This window comes from Pelobates fuscus, chromosome 10 (assembly GCF_036172605.1).
Source record: "Pelobates fuscus isolate aPelFus1 chromosome 10, aPelFus1.pri, whole genome shotgun sequence".
NCBI classification, from domain to species: Eukaryota; Metazoa; Chordata; class Amphibia; order Anura; family Pelobatidae; genus Pelobates; species Pelobates fuscus.
The window spans coordinates 73,163,350-73,182,409 of NC_086326.1; the positions used below are offsets into that span (position 1 = coordinate 73,163,350).

Below are 19,060 nucleotides of genomic sequence, written 5' to 3' on the forward strand. Positions count from 1 at the left end.
AAATTAACTCAGTGACAGGCAGCCTTCAGTAACTAAAAACTTCAAGTTACTCTATACCGCACTCATGGAAGGTAATATAAACAAGATATATTAATACTAGCCTTTCTACAACACCAACATATTCTCTTTCTAGTGTGCCAGAAATTTTGGTATTTGAAAAAGAATCGAAAAATTAAGAACTGTTTCTTACCTAAAGATGAAATACCTGTAAAATCAGAGGCAACCTGTTTTATGGAGTGTAGATCATCAAACACAAATTGATTGTGTTATTTGACACTAAACTAAGACAACGTGGTAGAGCATTACTTAGAGATTAAGATTTTAGTAAGGCATTTGTTACTACTCCCACAATAAGCCACATTATAAATGGCACACGTTGAGTCAACGTGTAGAGAATGGAATAGATAAAATATTTCCCAAGTAACTTGGAGTAAATGCATATGAAAGACTGTCTCAAGAGTCAATCATTGAGCCTATTACTATCAGATTACTGAATGAAGAATAGGCTTCCGCTAGACATATTAAAGACTGACACTTCACAGGAATTTAGGAATGCTTAAAGGACCACTATAGTGCCAGGAAAACAAACTCGTTTTCCTGACACTATAGGGTCTTTGGGTGCCCCCCCACCCTCAGTGTCTCACTCTCGCCAGGCTCTAGGGGGAGGAAGGGGTTAAAGGCTTCCCTTTCTCCAGCGCCGGGCTCCCTCGGCGCTGGGGACTCTCCTCCATCTTCTGACGTCACCGACTCAATGCGCATGCACGGTAAGAGCTGCGCGCGCATTCAGTCAGTCCATAGGAAAGCATTTCTCAATGCTTTCCTATGGACGCTGGCGTCATCTCACTGTGAAAATCACTAAGAGAAGCGCGGAAGCGCCTCTAGCGGCTGTCAAGGAGACAGCCACTAGAGGCTGGATTAACCCTAGTGTAAACATAGCAGTTTCTCTGAAACTGCTAGGTTTACAGCAGGCAGGGTTAACCCTAGATGGACCTGGCACCCAGACCCCTTCATTGAGCTGAAGTGGTCTGGGTGCCTATAGTGGTCCTTTAAGAAATGAATAAGGCTTTCACATGAAATAAATTTGCAAAATAAAGTTTCAACATGGTTTGATTAGATGGGCCAAATGGTGCCTATATGCTGTTACCATATATATTGTTTGAGACAGCAAATAAAGTGTAGAGAGGTAGGACTATTACCAACACAATAGTATTTACATTATTTACAGGTCTAGCCTTTCATAAATATGGCAAAGCACAAGCTTGTGCATATGTGACTCTAAATACAGGACCCCTACGACCTATAGAAAAATGACTACACCCCCTCCCCCACCTCTAAGGGGTTTAATGGGTAAATTCTAAATGCAGTGAATTGCACAAAGTGAGAAGTCAAGGCGCATTGACAATTAATTTCACCTTTAAGGCAAAGATATCTGAAATGTTAAAAATTCTCAGCTATGCGTCACGTTCTGCTACACAAGCCTAAAATGTAAAATGCACTTTTTATTTTATAACCCTGACTGTTCGGACAAGGTGTATCATTAAGTGGAAAGTATGTAGATTTTGAACATTATTGAAAATGGCCAGGATAAAACAGTTGTGTTTACTGGGACTTGGAAAACATGTATATTTCTTGTTACACCCCATTTGCCATCAAATTAATTTATTTTGTCTAAATTAACAACTTTGTTTCCTACAGTTCAAAAGAATTATTTGTATTGAAATATCTCAATTTGCTGACAATGATTCTCCCAGTAGATGATTCAGAGATTTATAACACTGGGGAGACAATTCCAGATCGGTTTGTTAACCAGTCACCTAAATAAACTGCAACACTAAAAAAAAAAAAAAAAAAGATTCAAAAATATGTATCCACAAGAGAACAACACTGAGGTCTACAGAGTATCCTGTGGGAGGTCAGGTCTCACAAAGAGACGATGTATGACGCACACAGCTATCTGACTGCCTTATACCTTTAGTACTTTCACACAGCTTGCTCAAATGTTCAGGGATGTTCTGACGGAGGTCAGCAGTTAGAATTCTCAATATTCTGAATTGTTCTGCATCTTCTTCCTCTCTAGAAAAACAACAAAACAATCCCAACCTCTGTCATTGGGTTTATTCGTTGTCCAAGAACACATTTACTGTCAAAATCAATACTTGCAGGTGCATGTTTCATGGAGGGAATCCTAAATAATAATAAATATAGCATGAAATGTATTAGTAAAATAAACACAAAAGCACATTTTATGCCTAGAATTTAGAAGGATGTTAATCTGGCTCTTAACCTCTCCATACGTGTAGGGAGTAAAGCCACCATTTCCTTACTAAGTTCCAACTCTGTTTCAACTGATTTGATGGCGTCTTCATATCTTTCACAGTATTCTACAATAAATAAGTAGTAATTCAAAGAGGTCTGCATATTTTGCAGCTGTTTCTTTTGATCTGTACAAATAAGTTTTCCATAAAGACGCGCAATGTGAAACTTGGCCACCAAGGCAGGACGGAGAACGTCCTCATCAAGCTTCTCCGGGAACTTTTTATCTGGGCTTCTCAAGGAGTCCAAAAACATTTCATAGTAATCAATTGCTGACTGTGCTAGAGTATTGATCTTTTTAATTGTGTGAGAATCCAACTCATCTAGTTTGTTGCCAATTGCTACTTTCAAATCCATCATCTCATAATAAGTGTCAGCTAGCTCAAACTGAAGCTGTCTGCATACTAGAAGATAGTATTGTGGATTCAACTCTTTGCACATAGGCTCTAACATATCTACTCTGCGTTTGTGCATTTTACAGCGCCTTTCATAATCATCCTCAAAAAAAGCAAGAACCTTAAAGAGTGCGCTGTGGTCCCGGATTATCTCAATGTGGTCAGTTACATGACCATCTAGCTGAAAAAATTCCTTTGCCTCATTGACATAATTCTGTCCAATTAGGAAAACCTCTCTTGCTTCTTTGAAATCTAGCGGATAACAACAGTCAACTTTTTCTTCTACAGCAAGTATGGAATCATATATATCACTTGATCCAAAGAGAACTGCCTTCTTCCGACCTCTCTCTTTTTCATCCTCTTCTTTTCGTCTCTGGGCTTTAAGTTCATCCTGAATGTCAACATCAAGTTCTCCAATGTTATCCTATGATGGAAATTAAGAATGTCATGTTAGCAAGAAGACAACATACTAGTCTGCCTTAAAGGAACACTGTAGTGTAATACTAACACTATGGTATTACTAGCAGTTCCCACCCGCGCACCCTGGATAATAAAAGGTTTAAATATCCATTTAAACACAAACCTGATTCCAGTGTCGAGGGACCTCTACACCTCTTCTGACATTAGCGTGAGTGGGAACCTATTGAATGGATTTGCATGGCCTCATGCAAAGTGGAGTTCCTGCTTAGGATTTTATGGCTCTCTACCATTACTAGTGGAAATGGGGAGCAGCCCTCAGTGAATCCCAGGTAATAAATCAAGCAAGTCAACAGTTTGAGTACTTACAATGTTTCCTTAAACAATTATCTCTTGAACAGTAACAATACCGTTGTAAATGTATACGTGCATTTATTTTCAAGGTGTATAACAGATATGAATACCTAAGCACACCTATCTTATATTTTTGAGCAGAAACATTTTAAGAGGATATCTTATTAAATATGCTAGCAAACACCATAGTAATCTCAAAAAAAAATATCAAAACAGACATATTAAATAATCTTAGATCAGCCACTACATGGTTTGATCCTCATATTAAATGATTATGATGCCTGTGTTCTCTAAGTAAATACAAGAAGTACTCATTGAAATCAACAGGGAATCCAAATCAACACTAGCAAATCTTTCGTGTCCAGCAAATGAGGCAATTTGCCACAGTTTCAATGGAAGTTATGAGTAAAGAAGTATATTTGCATACAATTGCATCAAAGATGCCTTCTTTTTAGAAAAAAAACTAACAAAATTTACAAAAAAAACTATTGTCTAGTGACAGTTCCAATTCTACATGCACTACTGACAGAAGCATTTTGCTGCCACCTTGTGACTTTTCGTGTCAATCTGTTTTTATTGAGGTAACGTTTATCAGAAATTCCGTAAGCATACGGTGTGTAAAACAATACAAGAGTACAGTACATACATGAGTAACAATATTTTTCAAAGGTAGACTTTGCTTAAGAAAAGTGAGTTCCGTCTGATTGCTAGTTAACACCCGTGGGGAAGGGAATTTGATAGGCCTGTGGATTAGTAAGAATGGGCCTTTGTGGCCGGGCGGCTTTCCCCTTTAGGGTCAGCGGACCATCTGGTGCGGTTATGGCTGGGTGTTGGCCATCCTTGTGTCACTGCCTAGTACCCTAAAGTATTCTCCTTGTGTTCACCCGTTATCTGTTAGGGTCTGTCTATAGTAGGTGTTGTGTTGGGCTCCCGTGCCCTCTTAGTGAGTTTTGGGTCAGTTCCCTTAATTAGGTGTGGGTAAGTATAGATGTCCAGCAACCCGGTGGCATTGTGTCATCGCGTATTTGTACGCCGCCCCTCGGCTTGTGTGCCGGGAAGGGCGAAGGCCTGCTTTGCCGGGCTAAGTCTGTCTGTGGCGGTCATTGTGGGTGTAGATGTATGTTGTGTGTGTGTGTGTACGCGGCTGAGTGTTGTGGCTGTCTATGTGTAGTTTGGCGAAAGCCGGTTTATCCTATGCATCTCGAACTAGGTACGAGTACCGAAATATACAGGAGAGAAAGAATGAAGGACAGAATAAGAGAGGAAAAGAGAGAAAAAAAAAATATATAATAAAAGTAAAATAAAAAAGGGGGGGTGGGGGGGAAGGTAGGGGAGGGAGGGACTGTGAGGTGGGGGGGACATGGTGTATAAGCTGCGTGGTCCATCCTCCCCGCGGTGGTGCGGGGTCTGTGTGGCCCTCAAGCCTCGGATCGGGTCATCTAACCCGTGCGGGGGCTCAGATCTCTGGGGACTCAAGCTACGCCTCTAGAGATGTATAGTCTCCATGGGTACCATGTCAAGGCGCACTTATCCGAGCGCTCTCGCAGGGAGGCAGTCAACGATTCCATGTCGTAGATACTCTCCACCCTATCTATCCATTGCCTGAACGTGGGTACCGAGGGGCCCTTCCAGTGTAGGGGTATGAGCGTTTTCGCGGCGTTAAGCAAGTGGATGGTCAGGGAGTTTTTGTATGCCTGCATGGGAATAGGTGTGTGGTGCAGGAGCATTGGTAGCGGCTGTAGGGGAACGTCATCGCCCGTGATCTCTTTGATCTTGGCCTTGATCATCTGCCAGTAAGGTTTGATACGGGAGCACGACCACCAGATATGTAAGCTAGTGCCCCTTTCGGTGCCACATCTCCAGCATTCGCCCGCGTCCGACCCGTATATGTGTCTGAGAGAGTCTGGTGTTCTGTACCATCGTGTTAACAGTTTGTATCCGGTTTCTTGAAACTTCGAGCTGATTGAACATTTATGGGTGAGGAGGAATATTTTGTTCCATTCTTCTTCAGTTAGCTGGGCTCCGGTCTCTCTCTCCCATTTGCTCGTGAAACCCAGAGGGAGGCTATCTCCTGACCTCTGGATCATAGCGTATAGGAGCGAAACCCCGTGGTCTATATGCCGTCTGTCCGTGCACAGTCGTTCGAATTCCGTGAGTTGGCGTTGGAGTTGCGTTCGCCCCTGTTGTTTGGCATAGTACGTCCTAACTTGGTGGTAGTGGAATTTGTCTAGTTGAGTAGGTTGTCGTTCCACCATCAGAGCCTCGAGTGGTAGGAGCGTTCCCCCCGGACTCCATTGGCGCATATAGAACCAGTCTGTCTGTCGGAAGTTGTGTAGGGCGGACGGTTGTAGGCCCCCCGCCAGACCTGGGTTGTGAGTAATGGGTGTAAGCGGGCTTGGGGAAGTGGTGAGTTGATGGGCATACCGCTGTCCGCACCAAACCCTGAGGGTGGCGTCTATCATCGGGTTCTTAGTTTGGAGATCCGAGAAAGTGGAGCCCCCGAGCCAGAGCCTGGATGGGATGGTGCCCCGGGACTGTTGTATTTCCATGGATACCCAACGTTTGGTGGTGGGACGCGCGTGCCAGTCCACTATTCGGTGCAGGTGCGTGGCCCTGTAGTACGTGAGCACTAAAGGAAGCCCCACCCCTCCAGCCATCTTCGGTCTCTCCAGGATCGACCTGCGAATGCGCGGCTGTCCCTGGTTCCAGACAAACCTGCGGATAGCTGTGGACACTGATTTGAAAAACGTCTGGGGGATGCTGGAGGGCAGCGCGGCAAAGAGATACAGCAGCCTAGGAAGGACATTCATTTTGACCGCATTAATGCGGCCAAACCAGGAGATGTATTTCTGTGTCCATCGCTGGAGGTCCCGTTGGATGGTCGCGAGGATAGGGAGAAAGTTCAACCTGTAGATCTGCGTCAGGTCAGCTGGGAGCCAGGTACCTTGTGACTTTTCATTGCATACATCGTTACTAGTTTTTGAAACAACGCACCTGCTCTGATTTACATGCTAGATCTGTATGCTGCGGTTGCATATGATCTAGATAAGGATGGTTTCATTTAATTGCATGTATACAATCACAAGGGGAGCACGCAATACAAAATAAAAAAAAACCTTGAAAGTGTGTAAGAACCCCAGATCTGTAGGCCGGTGGATAAATATAATAATGAAGGTTCAGTTATCCTAGCATATACTCTCCAGATAAAGTTTCTGCCAAAAATAAGGCCTTTGATTTAAAAAGATTGTGCCATTTTCTATAAAAATAAATAGAAATAAAATCTACTGAAGAAGCCACACTAGGCGAAACGCATTTTGGCAACAAATTGGACATTACTAATAGATTGTATTTCTATTTATTTTTATCCATGTGTTTTATTAATAAATTTAATTTTAACACCATTTGGAGTTCCTGCTATTAACTGCTGGGAGGAGATTTCAACACTCCAGGTATCCAGACCAGGTACCCAGACCATCCACAGGGGGATTTAGATCACCCTTATAGATCCTAAGGTCATCCACACCAAAGCCAGATTATATATATATAGCTCTACTCTTGTGAGTGCATTCTTATACAAAGCAGTATTTACATATATGATTTTGAGTTATCTGCACTACTGTATACCTCTCTGTCTTTGCAGCATTGCTGGACCTATTGAGAAGAGAGTAAAGTATATAATTTGCTCCACCTATTGTGTTTGTATTTTATGTTTTTAGATATACACCCAATGAAAAAATGCACAATTAAATGCATGCGTGTTTTTATTGGCGGTATATCTACTAAAGAATGATTTTTAATTTGGGTGGATTTGGGCAGCGGAGTGTCCCTTTAACCCCTTAAGGACACATGACACTACTGGAATATCGGGCCAGAAAACTCCTGGAACCATATCCATCAAAGTGATCTGTAGTGGTTTTGATGCTTGAAGTAAACCTTTAAATGGGTTTCCAGCTACTTAACTCCCTGGCAATATGGGAAACATGAACAATTGATTTGCTTGTACACAAACTATTATTGCAAATCATATTAAAATAATAAACAAAGCACTCAAAATTTCCACCCAATACTAGCCAAAATGCAGCTCTGGCGAGTAGAAATCCACTCTTGAAGGGTATGCTATGGCCAGTAACTTTTAAGGCTTGCCTAGTAGCATACAGCTAAAGACTGCAAGCCCCGATAAACAGATATCTGGAAGCACCAGGAAAGTTGTAAGGTCCTTTGCTACTTGAACACTGCTGACTAGTGAGATTTTAAATAAGCACTGACTTCGGTTCCAATCTGACAGCACCAATCTAACCATTTATTAAAAAAAAAATATATATATATATATATATATATATATATAAATACTGATATCAAAAGATTCATCCATATTTTTTATATTTGATTTCAGAATATAGCCTTATGCTTTCAGACACACACATATATTTAAAGGGACAATGTAAGCACCCAGACCACTTCAACTAACTGAAGTAGTTCGGGTGCTGTGTTGTGACCCATTTGCACTTAGTGCTGCAATGTAAAACATTGCAATTCCAGAGAACTGTAATGTTTACATTGCAGCTCTAACTCTGCCCTCAGTGGCTGCCACTTGAGGGCTTCCGGAATCCAAACTGACTTTTGGTCCGTTATCTCGCTGGATATCCTCACGGACCTCCAACATCAGATTTTCCCCATAGGAAGGCAGTGAATAATGCTTTCCTATGGGGAGGTCCAATGAGCCAGCGGCCATTACCACACATGCACATTACGTCTCCTCCACCTGCTGACATCGGCGGGGGAGGAGCGTGGGCAAGGCCTGACCCAGCGCCGAGGGACATCAGTGCTGGATTCAGGTAAGTGGTGAAGGGGAGGGACCTATTAACCCTATAGTGTCAGGAAAATTACTTTTTTTTCCTGGCACTATAGGATCCCTTTTAAACTAAATCAATACCAACATATACAGAGAGCCTCAAAATAGTGAAACTGCTCAGTAATTGTGAAGACAGCCTATATAAATGGATGGGATATCTGAGAGAGACAGTGCTATCCATGCCTATTTGCCGATTTTGAACAGCACTATGCTGTGTGAGGGTCAGCTTTTTAAATTTATGTTCGTATATCTAGTACATTAGTAAATATTAAGTTTGTAAGATCTTCATTCAACCACAATGGCAAGGATTTAAAAAAAATAAATAAAAAAAATGCACATTACCTCAAGACTTTTACGTGAGTCTTGCAATAAATTGAGACAGTATTTAACCCAACATCTGGCAATTTCTGCCTTCTTCTGCCCAAGAAACTCTATACGATCCTGTTCACTTTCATCTGAAAAAACAATCAATAATAAGGAGGTAATAAAAGTCCCAAAATAAAAACAGTAAACGTTTTACGAAGAAAAATGCAGGTTAAGTTTGTCAAAACAAAAAGGGAATTAGGGACACACCAGGAACACGCATTTCTCAGGAATGGTGCTGCCGTAATGACCAAAATGTATACATAATACCGATAAAGGAACAGCGCATAATTGTTATAAAAAAAATTTATGAGGCTCCTTAAAATCGTCTATTTCAACAAAACAAATGTGGGGGTTCTACTTCACAGTACCAACATGGAGACAAATTAAATAGTGCTAAATAAGAAAAAATGTGTAATTTAATAATCTGTTGTAAAAGCATTGTGAATATATATAATGCAAAATTAATGCCATAGTGCTTTGATGCGTACACTCACAATGCATATCATATACCTGCTTTACAAAAAATATAATTAAAGTGACATTACAATCCAAAACCTTTCTACTGTGAAGTAATGGTGGGCTTAACACAATATGGCCATATTGTGAAATTGAATCCCCATATTTGTTTAATGGTGATTTTGAAGAAGCCTTATACATTTTAAAAATGTACTTTTATTTGTGCACTGTTCCTTTATCTGTATTATATTTGATAATCACAGCATGTTCTGATACTAGCTTGACTGCCCTAGCTCTTTTCCTCAGAATCGGAAGCAGTGTGCAGAGTAGACCAACAATGGGTTGTGTAGGTGGTCTGCAGGTATGGAAATACATCAATGAGGGGTGAGAATGTATACAGGCAAAGAAACAGCATGTGCCTGATGAGATTCAGGGCTAGACAACACCAAATTCAGGGCTGTAGCCCCAAAAGCACAGCTCTACCAAAGTCCAAAGATACTTGGTCCATGTAGTCTTCTCAATCTTCTACAGACCTACAAGCCTATGTGTACGTACCAATTTCAAAATCATTAACATCTGGAAGACCATTTTCCATCTAGTAGTATTGCAGCAGATAATCTCTCAGCCCACAAACTAAAAACATTTTCTTTCAAATATATACAAATTAGTATTTTAAAGATGATCACCAAAGTAAAACATACTTTCTTTTGTCGTCTCTGGGGAAACCACTTGTTCTGCTTTGCTAAAGATGATATTTGCTGCTGCAAGGCAGTGTCTGGATTCCATGTAACATTGCTGCAGAGAAAACAGGGACAAATGCATTTTCAATTAAAATGTTTGCTGGAACCAGTTATCTGTTTGTAGGTTATGGACTTGCATTTGTGTATCTATGCTTTCAATAAAGTTAATAAGCATTTTTGACAAATCTCAAAGAATCACAATAGTCGTTTTTTAGCACCTAATATGCAAATAAGAGACAAAACACCAAAACAACTTTGATCTGTACAGTTTTTGTGTACCGATTATGCCTCTTCAGTATCACTGTTCAATTATCTGCTATTCAGGAGTTAAATCACTTTTGTTTCTGTTTATTCAGCCCTAGTCACACCTCCCTGCAAGTAACGTGCACAGCCTTCCTAAACACTTCCTGTCAAGTGAGACCCAAGGTTTACACTTCCTTTATAGAAGCTGAAAACGGAAGAAAATAATAAATAAAAAATATAAATATTCAATATCACTCTCAATATGATATAGGAGAGTGATAATGAATATTTACACTTCCTTTATTGCAAATTCTGTTTAATTTAGAATTTCTTATCTCCTGTTAGGTTAATAGCTTGCTATAAATTGAAGGAGCCTCCTGTATGTGACTCAAGTTTAAATAACAGAGCAGGAGATAAAAACTTCTAAAGTAAGTTAACAGTTGACTGAAAATAACACATTTTTTTATGCGGGCTGTGTGAGTCACAGCCAGGAGAGGTGTGACTAGAGCTGTATATACAGAAGTGATTTAACTCCTAAATGGCAGAGAATTGAGCAGTGAGACTTCAGAAGCATGGTCTATACACTAAAATTGCATTGGGGACTATAGTTTCCCTTTCATTTAGAAAGACTAATTTAATTTTTGAAAGTGGTTTGACTCCTTACAAGAGACTTCATCAGGGGACACTGGCACCATAACCAGCACACTCTATTATTACAATACTTTAAGTGGCCCCTATAATGGCCTTGCAGGATCCTGCATAGTCCTCAATGATGTACTCTTGTGCATGCGTGAGAGTACAGCAGTGACCTTGGCTCCTGCCACTTCAAAGGAGGACTGTCCGGAAGACAATAGTGGCGCTCACGATGGACAGGCTCAGGAAAGTAAATCTAACCTTTTCCTGCTCCTCCGGCCACTGGACCACCAGCGGCGATGTCACCGTCGGGGGTCTTTGCACATTAAGTCCCCAGACTGTGACAGTGGCGCTTTAACCTCAACAACATACGCTTAGTAGCATACCTCTAAACGTTACAACCATTTTCATTATTGGATAAAATAATCAGCTTTAAGGTTTTTTTTCGTAACACATGCATCAGGCAAAAATTATTTTAGTATAATGCTGTAAAAAAAATCAATAAAAAAAAATCTGTTCTTGCACCTATGTTGCTTTGAGTGCTTCTCATTCACATTTGGGAATTACTTACATGTTTAGTTAGTTGTATGGTTGCTAAGAAACAAACTGAAGGTTGTTTTGCAGCATCATAGGTTTGATGCCTAATTGATCTCAGTAATCCGACTCAGAAATCACTGCACTGGGTTATTTATCCAGTGTTTCATTTCATGGAGACATCAGTTAAAAGTATTTCAAAAATAAACAGCACATTCAATGACAAGCTCATAGCAAACTATAGAATCTGTGTCAGTTAGAAAATGCATGTAAGCTCAGTATGCATGCACTCTGCTCTAGACTGGTCCACTTTAACATCTGTCATGCATTTGCTTTCTGCAATTATGGGTGGTATTTAACATATTAAAAAATATCTGTCTCTTCTTTCAAGAAGAGAAGAAGTGTTTTATTTGCATGCAATGTAAAGTAAATTATAAAAGTGAGGAAATGCCTACCTTTGCAAGATAATATTGAGATAATGTGGCAGCATTGATTGCCCACTCAACAGGGCTGTATCCATCGTACTCCAGTTGTCTCTGCAAAGTAGTGTGACAATACTGAGCTGACTTTTCATCCTGTTTTAGATGTTTGTAGACTTGTGCTAAATAGTAAAGTGTATGGGTGTACACCCTCTCAAACCTGAAATGACATAAAATGACCATCAAAACCAAATGACAAAGAAAATAAAATATTTAGGTGTTGCCAGCCTAAATCTCAATCATCCATCCCAGCAAGCCAATTGTATCCAAATAAAAAGGTATCCATCTAAAAGAACTGAGAAATTCCAACATCATAAACTGTCTTAAAAAAGGATCAACATCTATGAAATCAGAATGTTTCTAAAATGACACCCAGTCTGCAAAGATCTGCTTATTTTATGATGGAAGCACCGTGGGTACTAAAAGAGAGGACATTCCACTCCACATCTGAATTTGGTTGCTAAGAGACAAGAATTTTCAGATGTGCATGAGTGCCAAGTCCTTAATGGGCTAACACTGGTGTAGAGCAGTAAGAGACCATTACCTCTTAGATCTCTCTTGTTCAGTCAGCTTTTTTTCTTCAGATAAGAAATGATCATCAGGATCCATTGGAGGTTTGCCAATCTACAAAATGTACATATACATACAGAAAATGGGTTTAAAGGCAAGTCAATAGAAGTGTCAGATTAACCCATTTTATTTGATTCTTTAAAACAAATTCAGCAGGATTAACATAAACTGTATCTGAGATAACAGCATGTGTCATGAATAACTATTGTGCTGTGTCACCCACAGGCAAGGTGTTGCCAGAGTCCAACAATAAGTAGTTGATACCCACACTTGATACGTGGAATCCCGCATTGCACGGACCCAACTACAGCTTGCTTACACCCTCACTGGCAACAAACACGCTTCTTCCTCGCACCTCCTTCTCACAATTTGCATGCACCGGTATCTTGTCTCGATAATAGGATACTATTAATGCCAAGGAGGTTTATCATGTAATATGATATGTACAACTAACTGTTAAATGTACGTTATTTAAAAATGTTGGGTCCTGCGAGACCGTAGGCTACTTATTCCCTTCTGTATGTCAATAACTATTTCAAATAAAATCATATTTACCTAAAACAAATTCAGGTGTGATAATATTGTTGCACACAATGGCTTGAAATGTATTTAAAGGGACATTGTAGGCAACCAGACCACTTCAGCTAACTGAAGTGGTCTGAGTGCTGTGACCCTTTTGCACTTAATGTTGCAATGTAAAACATTGCAGTTCCAAAGAAACTGCAATGTTAACATTGCAGCTCTAAGTCTGCCCTCTGTGACTGTCTAATAGTCCGGAATCCAAAACGTACTATTGGTCCGTTATCTGACACTGGACGTCATCAAAGACCTCCAGCGGCAGATTTTCCCTATAGGAAAGCATTGAATAATGCTTTCCTATGGGAAGGTCTAACGCGCAGGCAGCCAGGAGGAGGAGTGTGGGTGGAGCCTGACCCAGCACCAAGGGACATAGGTGCTGGTAAGTAGCTGAAGGGGGCACTCCAGGAGCCTATAGTGCCAGAAAAACAGGTTTGTTTTCCTGGCACTATAGGATTCTTTTAATGTTATGGTGGGATAACGATTTCCTGGGGGTCAGTAATTTGGTCACAAATTTATGGTGATATGTCCAAATTTTGGACGATCATGTTTTGTTCGAATTCCCCAATTTCAAAAAATACTTATGCAGAAATAAATTAAACTGGCAGTGGACGAGCCATTTTATTTGTTCCATAATTCTGTACGTGACACCAGAAAAAGAGGGAGGGAAAGGAAGCAGTTGTTTTTTGGGGGGCTTACATTAGTTAGCTACGATGGACTTGATGTGGGCTGTATCTCCAGCCCAATAAAGAGTTAGGTAAAAAAATTATTGATGCTTAAGGGACAGCCACTAAAGGTTGATTTAATTTAAGAGAATTGAGAAGTGACAAATAGAGAGGAAGCAGTAAAAAAAAAAAAAAAAATATACACACATACATATACAAATCTAGATAGCCCCTTCACTCCAACCAAAACAATTAGAAAAAATACCTGGTGCTCTGGTGGCTTAATAATACAGGATACAAAAAATACCGGCACTCAAGGGTTGACAACACATCAAATCTTCATTGATTTCGAAGATAGAGATCGACGTTTCAGCTACTCACAGGAGCTTTCATCAGGTCCTGATGAAAGCTCCTGTGAGGAGCTGGAACGTCGATCTCTATCTTCGAAATCAATGAAGATTTGATGTGTTGTCAACCCTTGAGTGCCGGTAGTTTTTGTAATATATATATTTATTTATTTATTTATTTCCAAGCAGGATTCTTCTAGACAATGTGACTGCAGCTTTTGAGGGAGTTAGACCAGCTGTGATTATGTATGTTTACCACTGCTTTGCCTGTGTGGGACCCTATGTCACTGATCATACTGGGAGACTGGTGAGGTGGTTACACTGCCACTTACACCAACTTTGATTTACTGATTTGTGTTTTGTTTTTATTAAAGATTATTTGATGTGCAGAGTACTTCAATGCTACTGCAAATTGCAATACAGTGTGCTTGATAACTGCATTGAGCCTGCATTGAGTGTGGCATTTATTTATTTAATTTTTGCTGTTGCACTGTGCTTCATGGCCACTGCTTGTACATTGCAAATTGCAATACAGTGTGTGGTGGTTTACTGCACAACTGTGGCAGGTCTCTTTTTTTTTTCTGAACTCTTTGTAGAAAGTGTTTTTTTTTTTTGTTTTTTGTTTTTCTTTCTTTGTCCAGTGTGTTCACAGATATAATATAGGTATGAGAACACACAATTAGCATTACAAAAATGCCTAGCCATTAGACTAGGCATTATTTTAGCAGTTTTTGCACTGCAGTACAATAATAAGAACATTTTCACGCAACTTTGCTTTGTTTGAATTGTTTTTCCTAAACCTACTACATTGAGGAGTTTCTTCCAAACCAAAGAGTCATACTGAGTAATCCATCTTTTAGTTGTACACAAGTCTAGTGCTAACGATTCACTTGCATTGGGCATCAATTTTATTGAGACACAAGTCTGTCTGGCGGTTGGTTTGTTTTGTTCAATTTTGCCTGCATTAAGGAATGGTAGACCAAATGTAATTTATAATAAAAAAAAAAAACACAAGTGTGTAAGCGCTAAAGAGTGTGGTACAGACAAATAAGCGACACTAAAAACAGTGATACACCAAGATGTATACAAAATAGTTCCCAAAAAAAGCGCGCTAAGAAGTCTGTACCTCTGAGGAAGCCTGTGGAGGCGGGGCGAAAAGCGTCACACAATCATAATCAGAGGGGCGGACCAGGAAGTTGATCACGTGATCGGGACAGGTGGAACCAGGAAGTGCCCTTGTCTCTTTGCCTGTGTATATGCTTTGCAAGCCAAACCCACCACTTACCAAGTAAGGATTTTAACCTTTTTTTTTTTTACATAATAAACACATTTGATATTATTCAATTGGAGGTCCTGCCTCTCTCTATCCTCTATCTTTCACAGTTACATCAAGCTTTCTGTGGACATACCGACTGAAGTCATCTTTAGTGTGGGAACATTCCCTCTCCAAAGGAGCTTTGAATACCCAGAGCCAGGGGTGATAGGGCTCTGGTACATGTGAGTTCTCTCCCTCATATCCCCAGCTGTATTTTTGGTGCTAATTCAGATAGCCTGCACTATTATTTGTGTCTCTTTTTTTATATTTTTACAGACTTCTTAACGCGCTTTTTTGGTAACTACAAATTTAATTTATGCTATATGACCACAACGTGATGTCTTACTCCTGTCTTCTCTTGCCAAGACTATGCCCCTTTTTATTTCTTGATTTAGGACACAGCTTATTTTATGGTCTGCATTCTTATGTATCCATATATATTTAGAAAATATATATATTTGAACCTAAAAATTAAGACTCACCTCTTTCATGTATTGGAAATATAAGGATTCTGCAGATTCTAAGTATGTCTGTGCCACAATTATTTCACCTCTGTCAGCCCAGAGAATTCCAAGATTATTCTGTAATAAAATAAAAATATATATTATGTGCAGTCAAATTTTAAGATGTTATAAAACTTATGGGGGGGGGGGGGGGAGCATAATCTTTATTGTACAAACACATATATAGATATTGCATAATACACATACAGCCATCACATACCACAAACACTCCAAGCACAGTCAGTACTCGCCGTTCGTACATCACACGCTGCCAGTACATCCTGAACACAGATGACACAGCACACAATGTGGAAAAAGAGGGAGAGTATGGGAAGGCAGGGGGTAAAACATTCATGGTAATTCGCAAGACTTTGAATTTTTGCTAAATAAATCAAAACTGCAAAATTTAGATAAAAAATAGTCATGTTGTGACTATTGCAGAGTTAGAGAATTTTTCCACATTAGCTAGTTTTGCCTCCAATTCTCCTTTCAGATTTATTTTGTGAAAATTCAGAGTTCAGCAAATAGTGCCTGGATGCAGGCGGACACGCAGCCATACCCGTGCCTGGATGCAGGCGGACACTCAGCCATACCCGTGCCTGGATGCAGGCGGACACTCAGCCATACCCGTGCCTGGATGCAGGCGGACACTCAGCCATACCCGTGCCTGGATGCAGGCGGACACTCAGCCATACCCGTGCCTGGATGCAGGCGGACACTCAGCCATACCCGTGCCTGGATGTAGGCGGACACTCAGCCATACCTGTGCCTGGATGTAGGCGGACACTCAGCCATACCTGTGCCTGGATGCAGGCGGACACTCAGCCATACCCGTGCCTGGATGCAGGCGGACACTCAGCCATACCCGTGCCTGGATGCAGGCGGACACTCAGCCATACCCGTGCCTGGATGCAGGCGGACACTCAGCCATACCCGTGCCTGGATGCAGGCGGACACTCAGCCATACCCGTGCCTGGATGCAGGCGGACACTCAGCCATACCCGTGCCTGGATGCAGGCGGACACTCAGCCATACCCGTGCCTGGATGCAGGCGGACACTCAGCCATACCCGTGCCTGGATGCAGGCGGACACTCAGCCATACCCGTGCCTGGATGCAGGCGGACACTCAGCCATACCCGTGCCTGGATGCAGGCGGACACTCAGCCATACCCGTGCCTGGATGCAGGCGGACACTCAGCCATACCCGTGCCTGGATGCAGGCGGACACTCAGCCATACCCGTGCCTGGATGCAGGCGGACACTCAGCCATACCCGTGCCTGGATGCAGGCGGACACTCAGCCATACCCGTGCCTGGATGCAGGCGGACACTCAGCCATACCCGTGCCTGGATGCAGGCGGACACTCAGCCATACCCGTGCCTGGATGCAGGCGGACACTCAGCCATACCCGTGCCTGGATGCAGGCGGACACTCTGCCATACCTGTGCCTGGATGTAGGCGGACACTCTGCCATACCTGTGCCTGGATGTAGGCGGACACTCAGCCATACCTGTGCCTGGATGTAGGCGGACACACAGTCCTCTGACAGCCGGTATCTCTCCAGGATCCTCCCGCATTTCACCAGATGCTCCTCTCCGGCGGACATCTCCTCTGTCTCCGTGTGATTGACCCCGAGTTTGTACTCGATCACCCCGAGCCGGGCCGCTAGGAGCCGGTCCTCCTCCCCCTCCTGCCGGTCCCCGGTCTCCTCCTGCCGCCGCCCGCTGCTGTCATCCTCCTCCTCCCGGGGCCGCAGCAGAGCCCGCACCTCCCGCAGCAGCTCCCGGGCCCGGTACTTGGAGCGGTAGGGCTCATTCTCCGGGTCAGTCCGGGATTCCACCTCCGAGGCGGTGACAGCGAGCTGGTAGGTGTCACAAGCCAGGCGCCAGCTGTCCGACATCTTGCTCCTCAGCTGTGATTGCGTCCGCAGAATACGGCAGTGATGCAGCTGTACGACTTTCACGACAGCAGCGCGGATTACGGCAGTAACAGGCTGGTGTAGGCTGGGCAGGGCTGTTTCCATGTGCTGTGCTGTTACCATGGCACACAAGGAGGAAATTGGCCTCTGATTATTCCCACCAGAGATTTTATTTTATAAACATTTATTAAACTGGGAATTGTGGAGAACTCGCACATTTTCTACATCGCCTACGATTTGTAATTCCATTGTAGGGTTTTTGAGTTTAGTAAAAAAAAAAAAAAAAAAAATATTAAAAAATAAAGCAACTCATTGCATGTTCACAATTAACTGTAAAAAAAAAAAAGAAAAGGATTTTTCTAAAACACGCTTTTAATATAAATATGGTAAACTCTTATTTCAGATTCTGACCCCAGCTCGCACAGTTAAAGCAACACTGTAACCTCTTGGGACTTTCTCGAATTTGCAAAGACCCCTGGCGAAGACATCGCTGCTGTGGGGCTGGTGGCCAAGGGTGAATGGTTTAAGGTAATTCTACATACTTGAACCTGTCCCTCGCAGGCGCAGCCAACCTGTTTTGGCGGGCCCAATTCAGCACCATGAGCGGACATCATTGCTGTACGCCAGCATTGAGGTCTATGGAGGATCCAGTGAGACCATGGTCCAAAGACAGAGCTAATTCTCTGCAGCGGTCAAAATAGTTTGTACTTTATCTCAGTATATCTCTTGACTGAATTACATCGAAATTCCAATACAGTCAATAAGAGTATTTCATTCATCTTTATGAAATACTAATTACCAATAAAAAATTTTTTTCAACTTAATAGAACTATGGTGAAACGATCAAGAAGGCTGAAGAGTATATAGCTTATGTGTACATAATGTTAGCCAAAGTGAAGATAAAATGTTTTTCCCCACAAAGAAAATTGGGGAGGTGCACTCATTTCTTTCATGACAGTTCTAAAGTGACTTGTCCATAAAGTGGCCACTTTTCTTGGCTTGAAGAAGAAAACCTAAAAATACAGGCCATGTTTATTTGCATAATTGATTATTTATGTCATCACCACCTACACGGTTACACTCAGGGGAGAGGGAGAGTTTTTATAAATTATCCTAATGTGCCTTCATGTTTGACTCCCTGTTAAATTGTTATTCCAACTCTTTTTTTTTTTTGTTAATCAATAATGTCCTATTGGTATAATTGTCTTGGTAATGGCATCGATAACTACTCTGTTGGTAGTATCTGCGTGCCTGACCGTTACAATCTGCAGTATGTGTAATAATCGAATTTGAGTTTTTCATTCTGTCCCCAATAATCTCCCCAACAGGTGATCAGTGTTCAGTCTGAGGGGGTGGAGCCATGTACAGATCACGGTTCAGTTT

At 41.7% G+C, this 19,060-nt stretch overlaps 1 protein-coding gene across 1 annotated transcript; it reads right to left on the bottom strand.

The window, feature by feature from the left end:
* Positions 1 to 970: 970 nt before the first annotated feature.
* KIFBP (kinesin family binding protein) lies at positions 971 to 17,730 on the bottom strand. Its single transcript, XM_063434092.1, has 7 exons — positions 17,270 to 17,730; positions 15,738 to 15,836; positions 12,327 to 12,406; positions 11,759 to 11,942; positions 9,855 to 9,948; positions 8,674 to 8,786; positions 971 to 3,132 (listed from the first exon to the last, which is right to left on the bottom strand). The coding sequence occupies exons 1-7, from the start codon at positions 17,657 to 17,659 to the stop codon at positions 2,257 to 2,259; spliced, it is 1,836 nt and encodes a 611-aa protein (XP_063290162.1). The 5' UTR covers positions 17,660 to 17,730; the 3' UTR covers positions 971 to 2,256.
* Between the last annotated feature and the right edge of the window lie 1,330 nt (positions 17,731 to 19,060).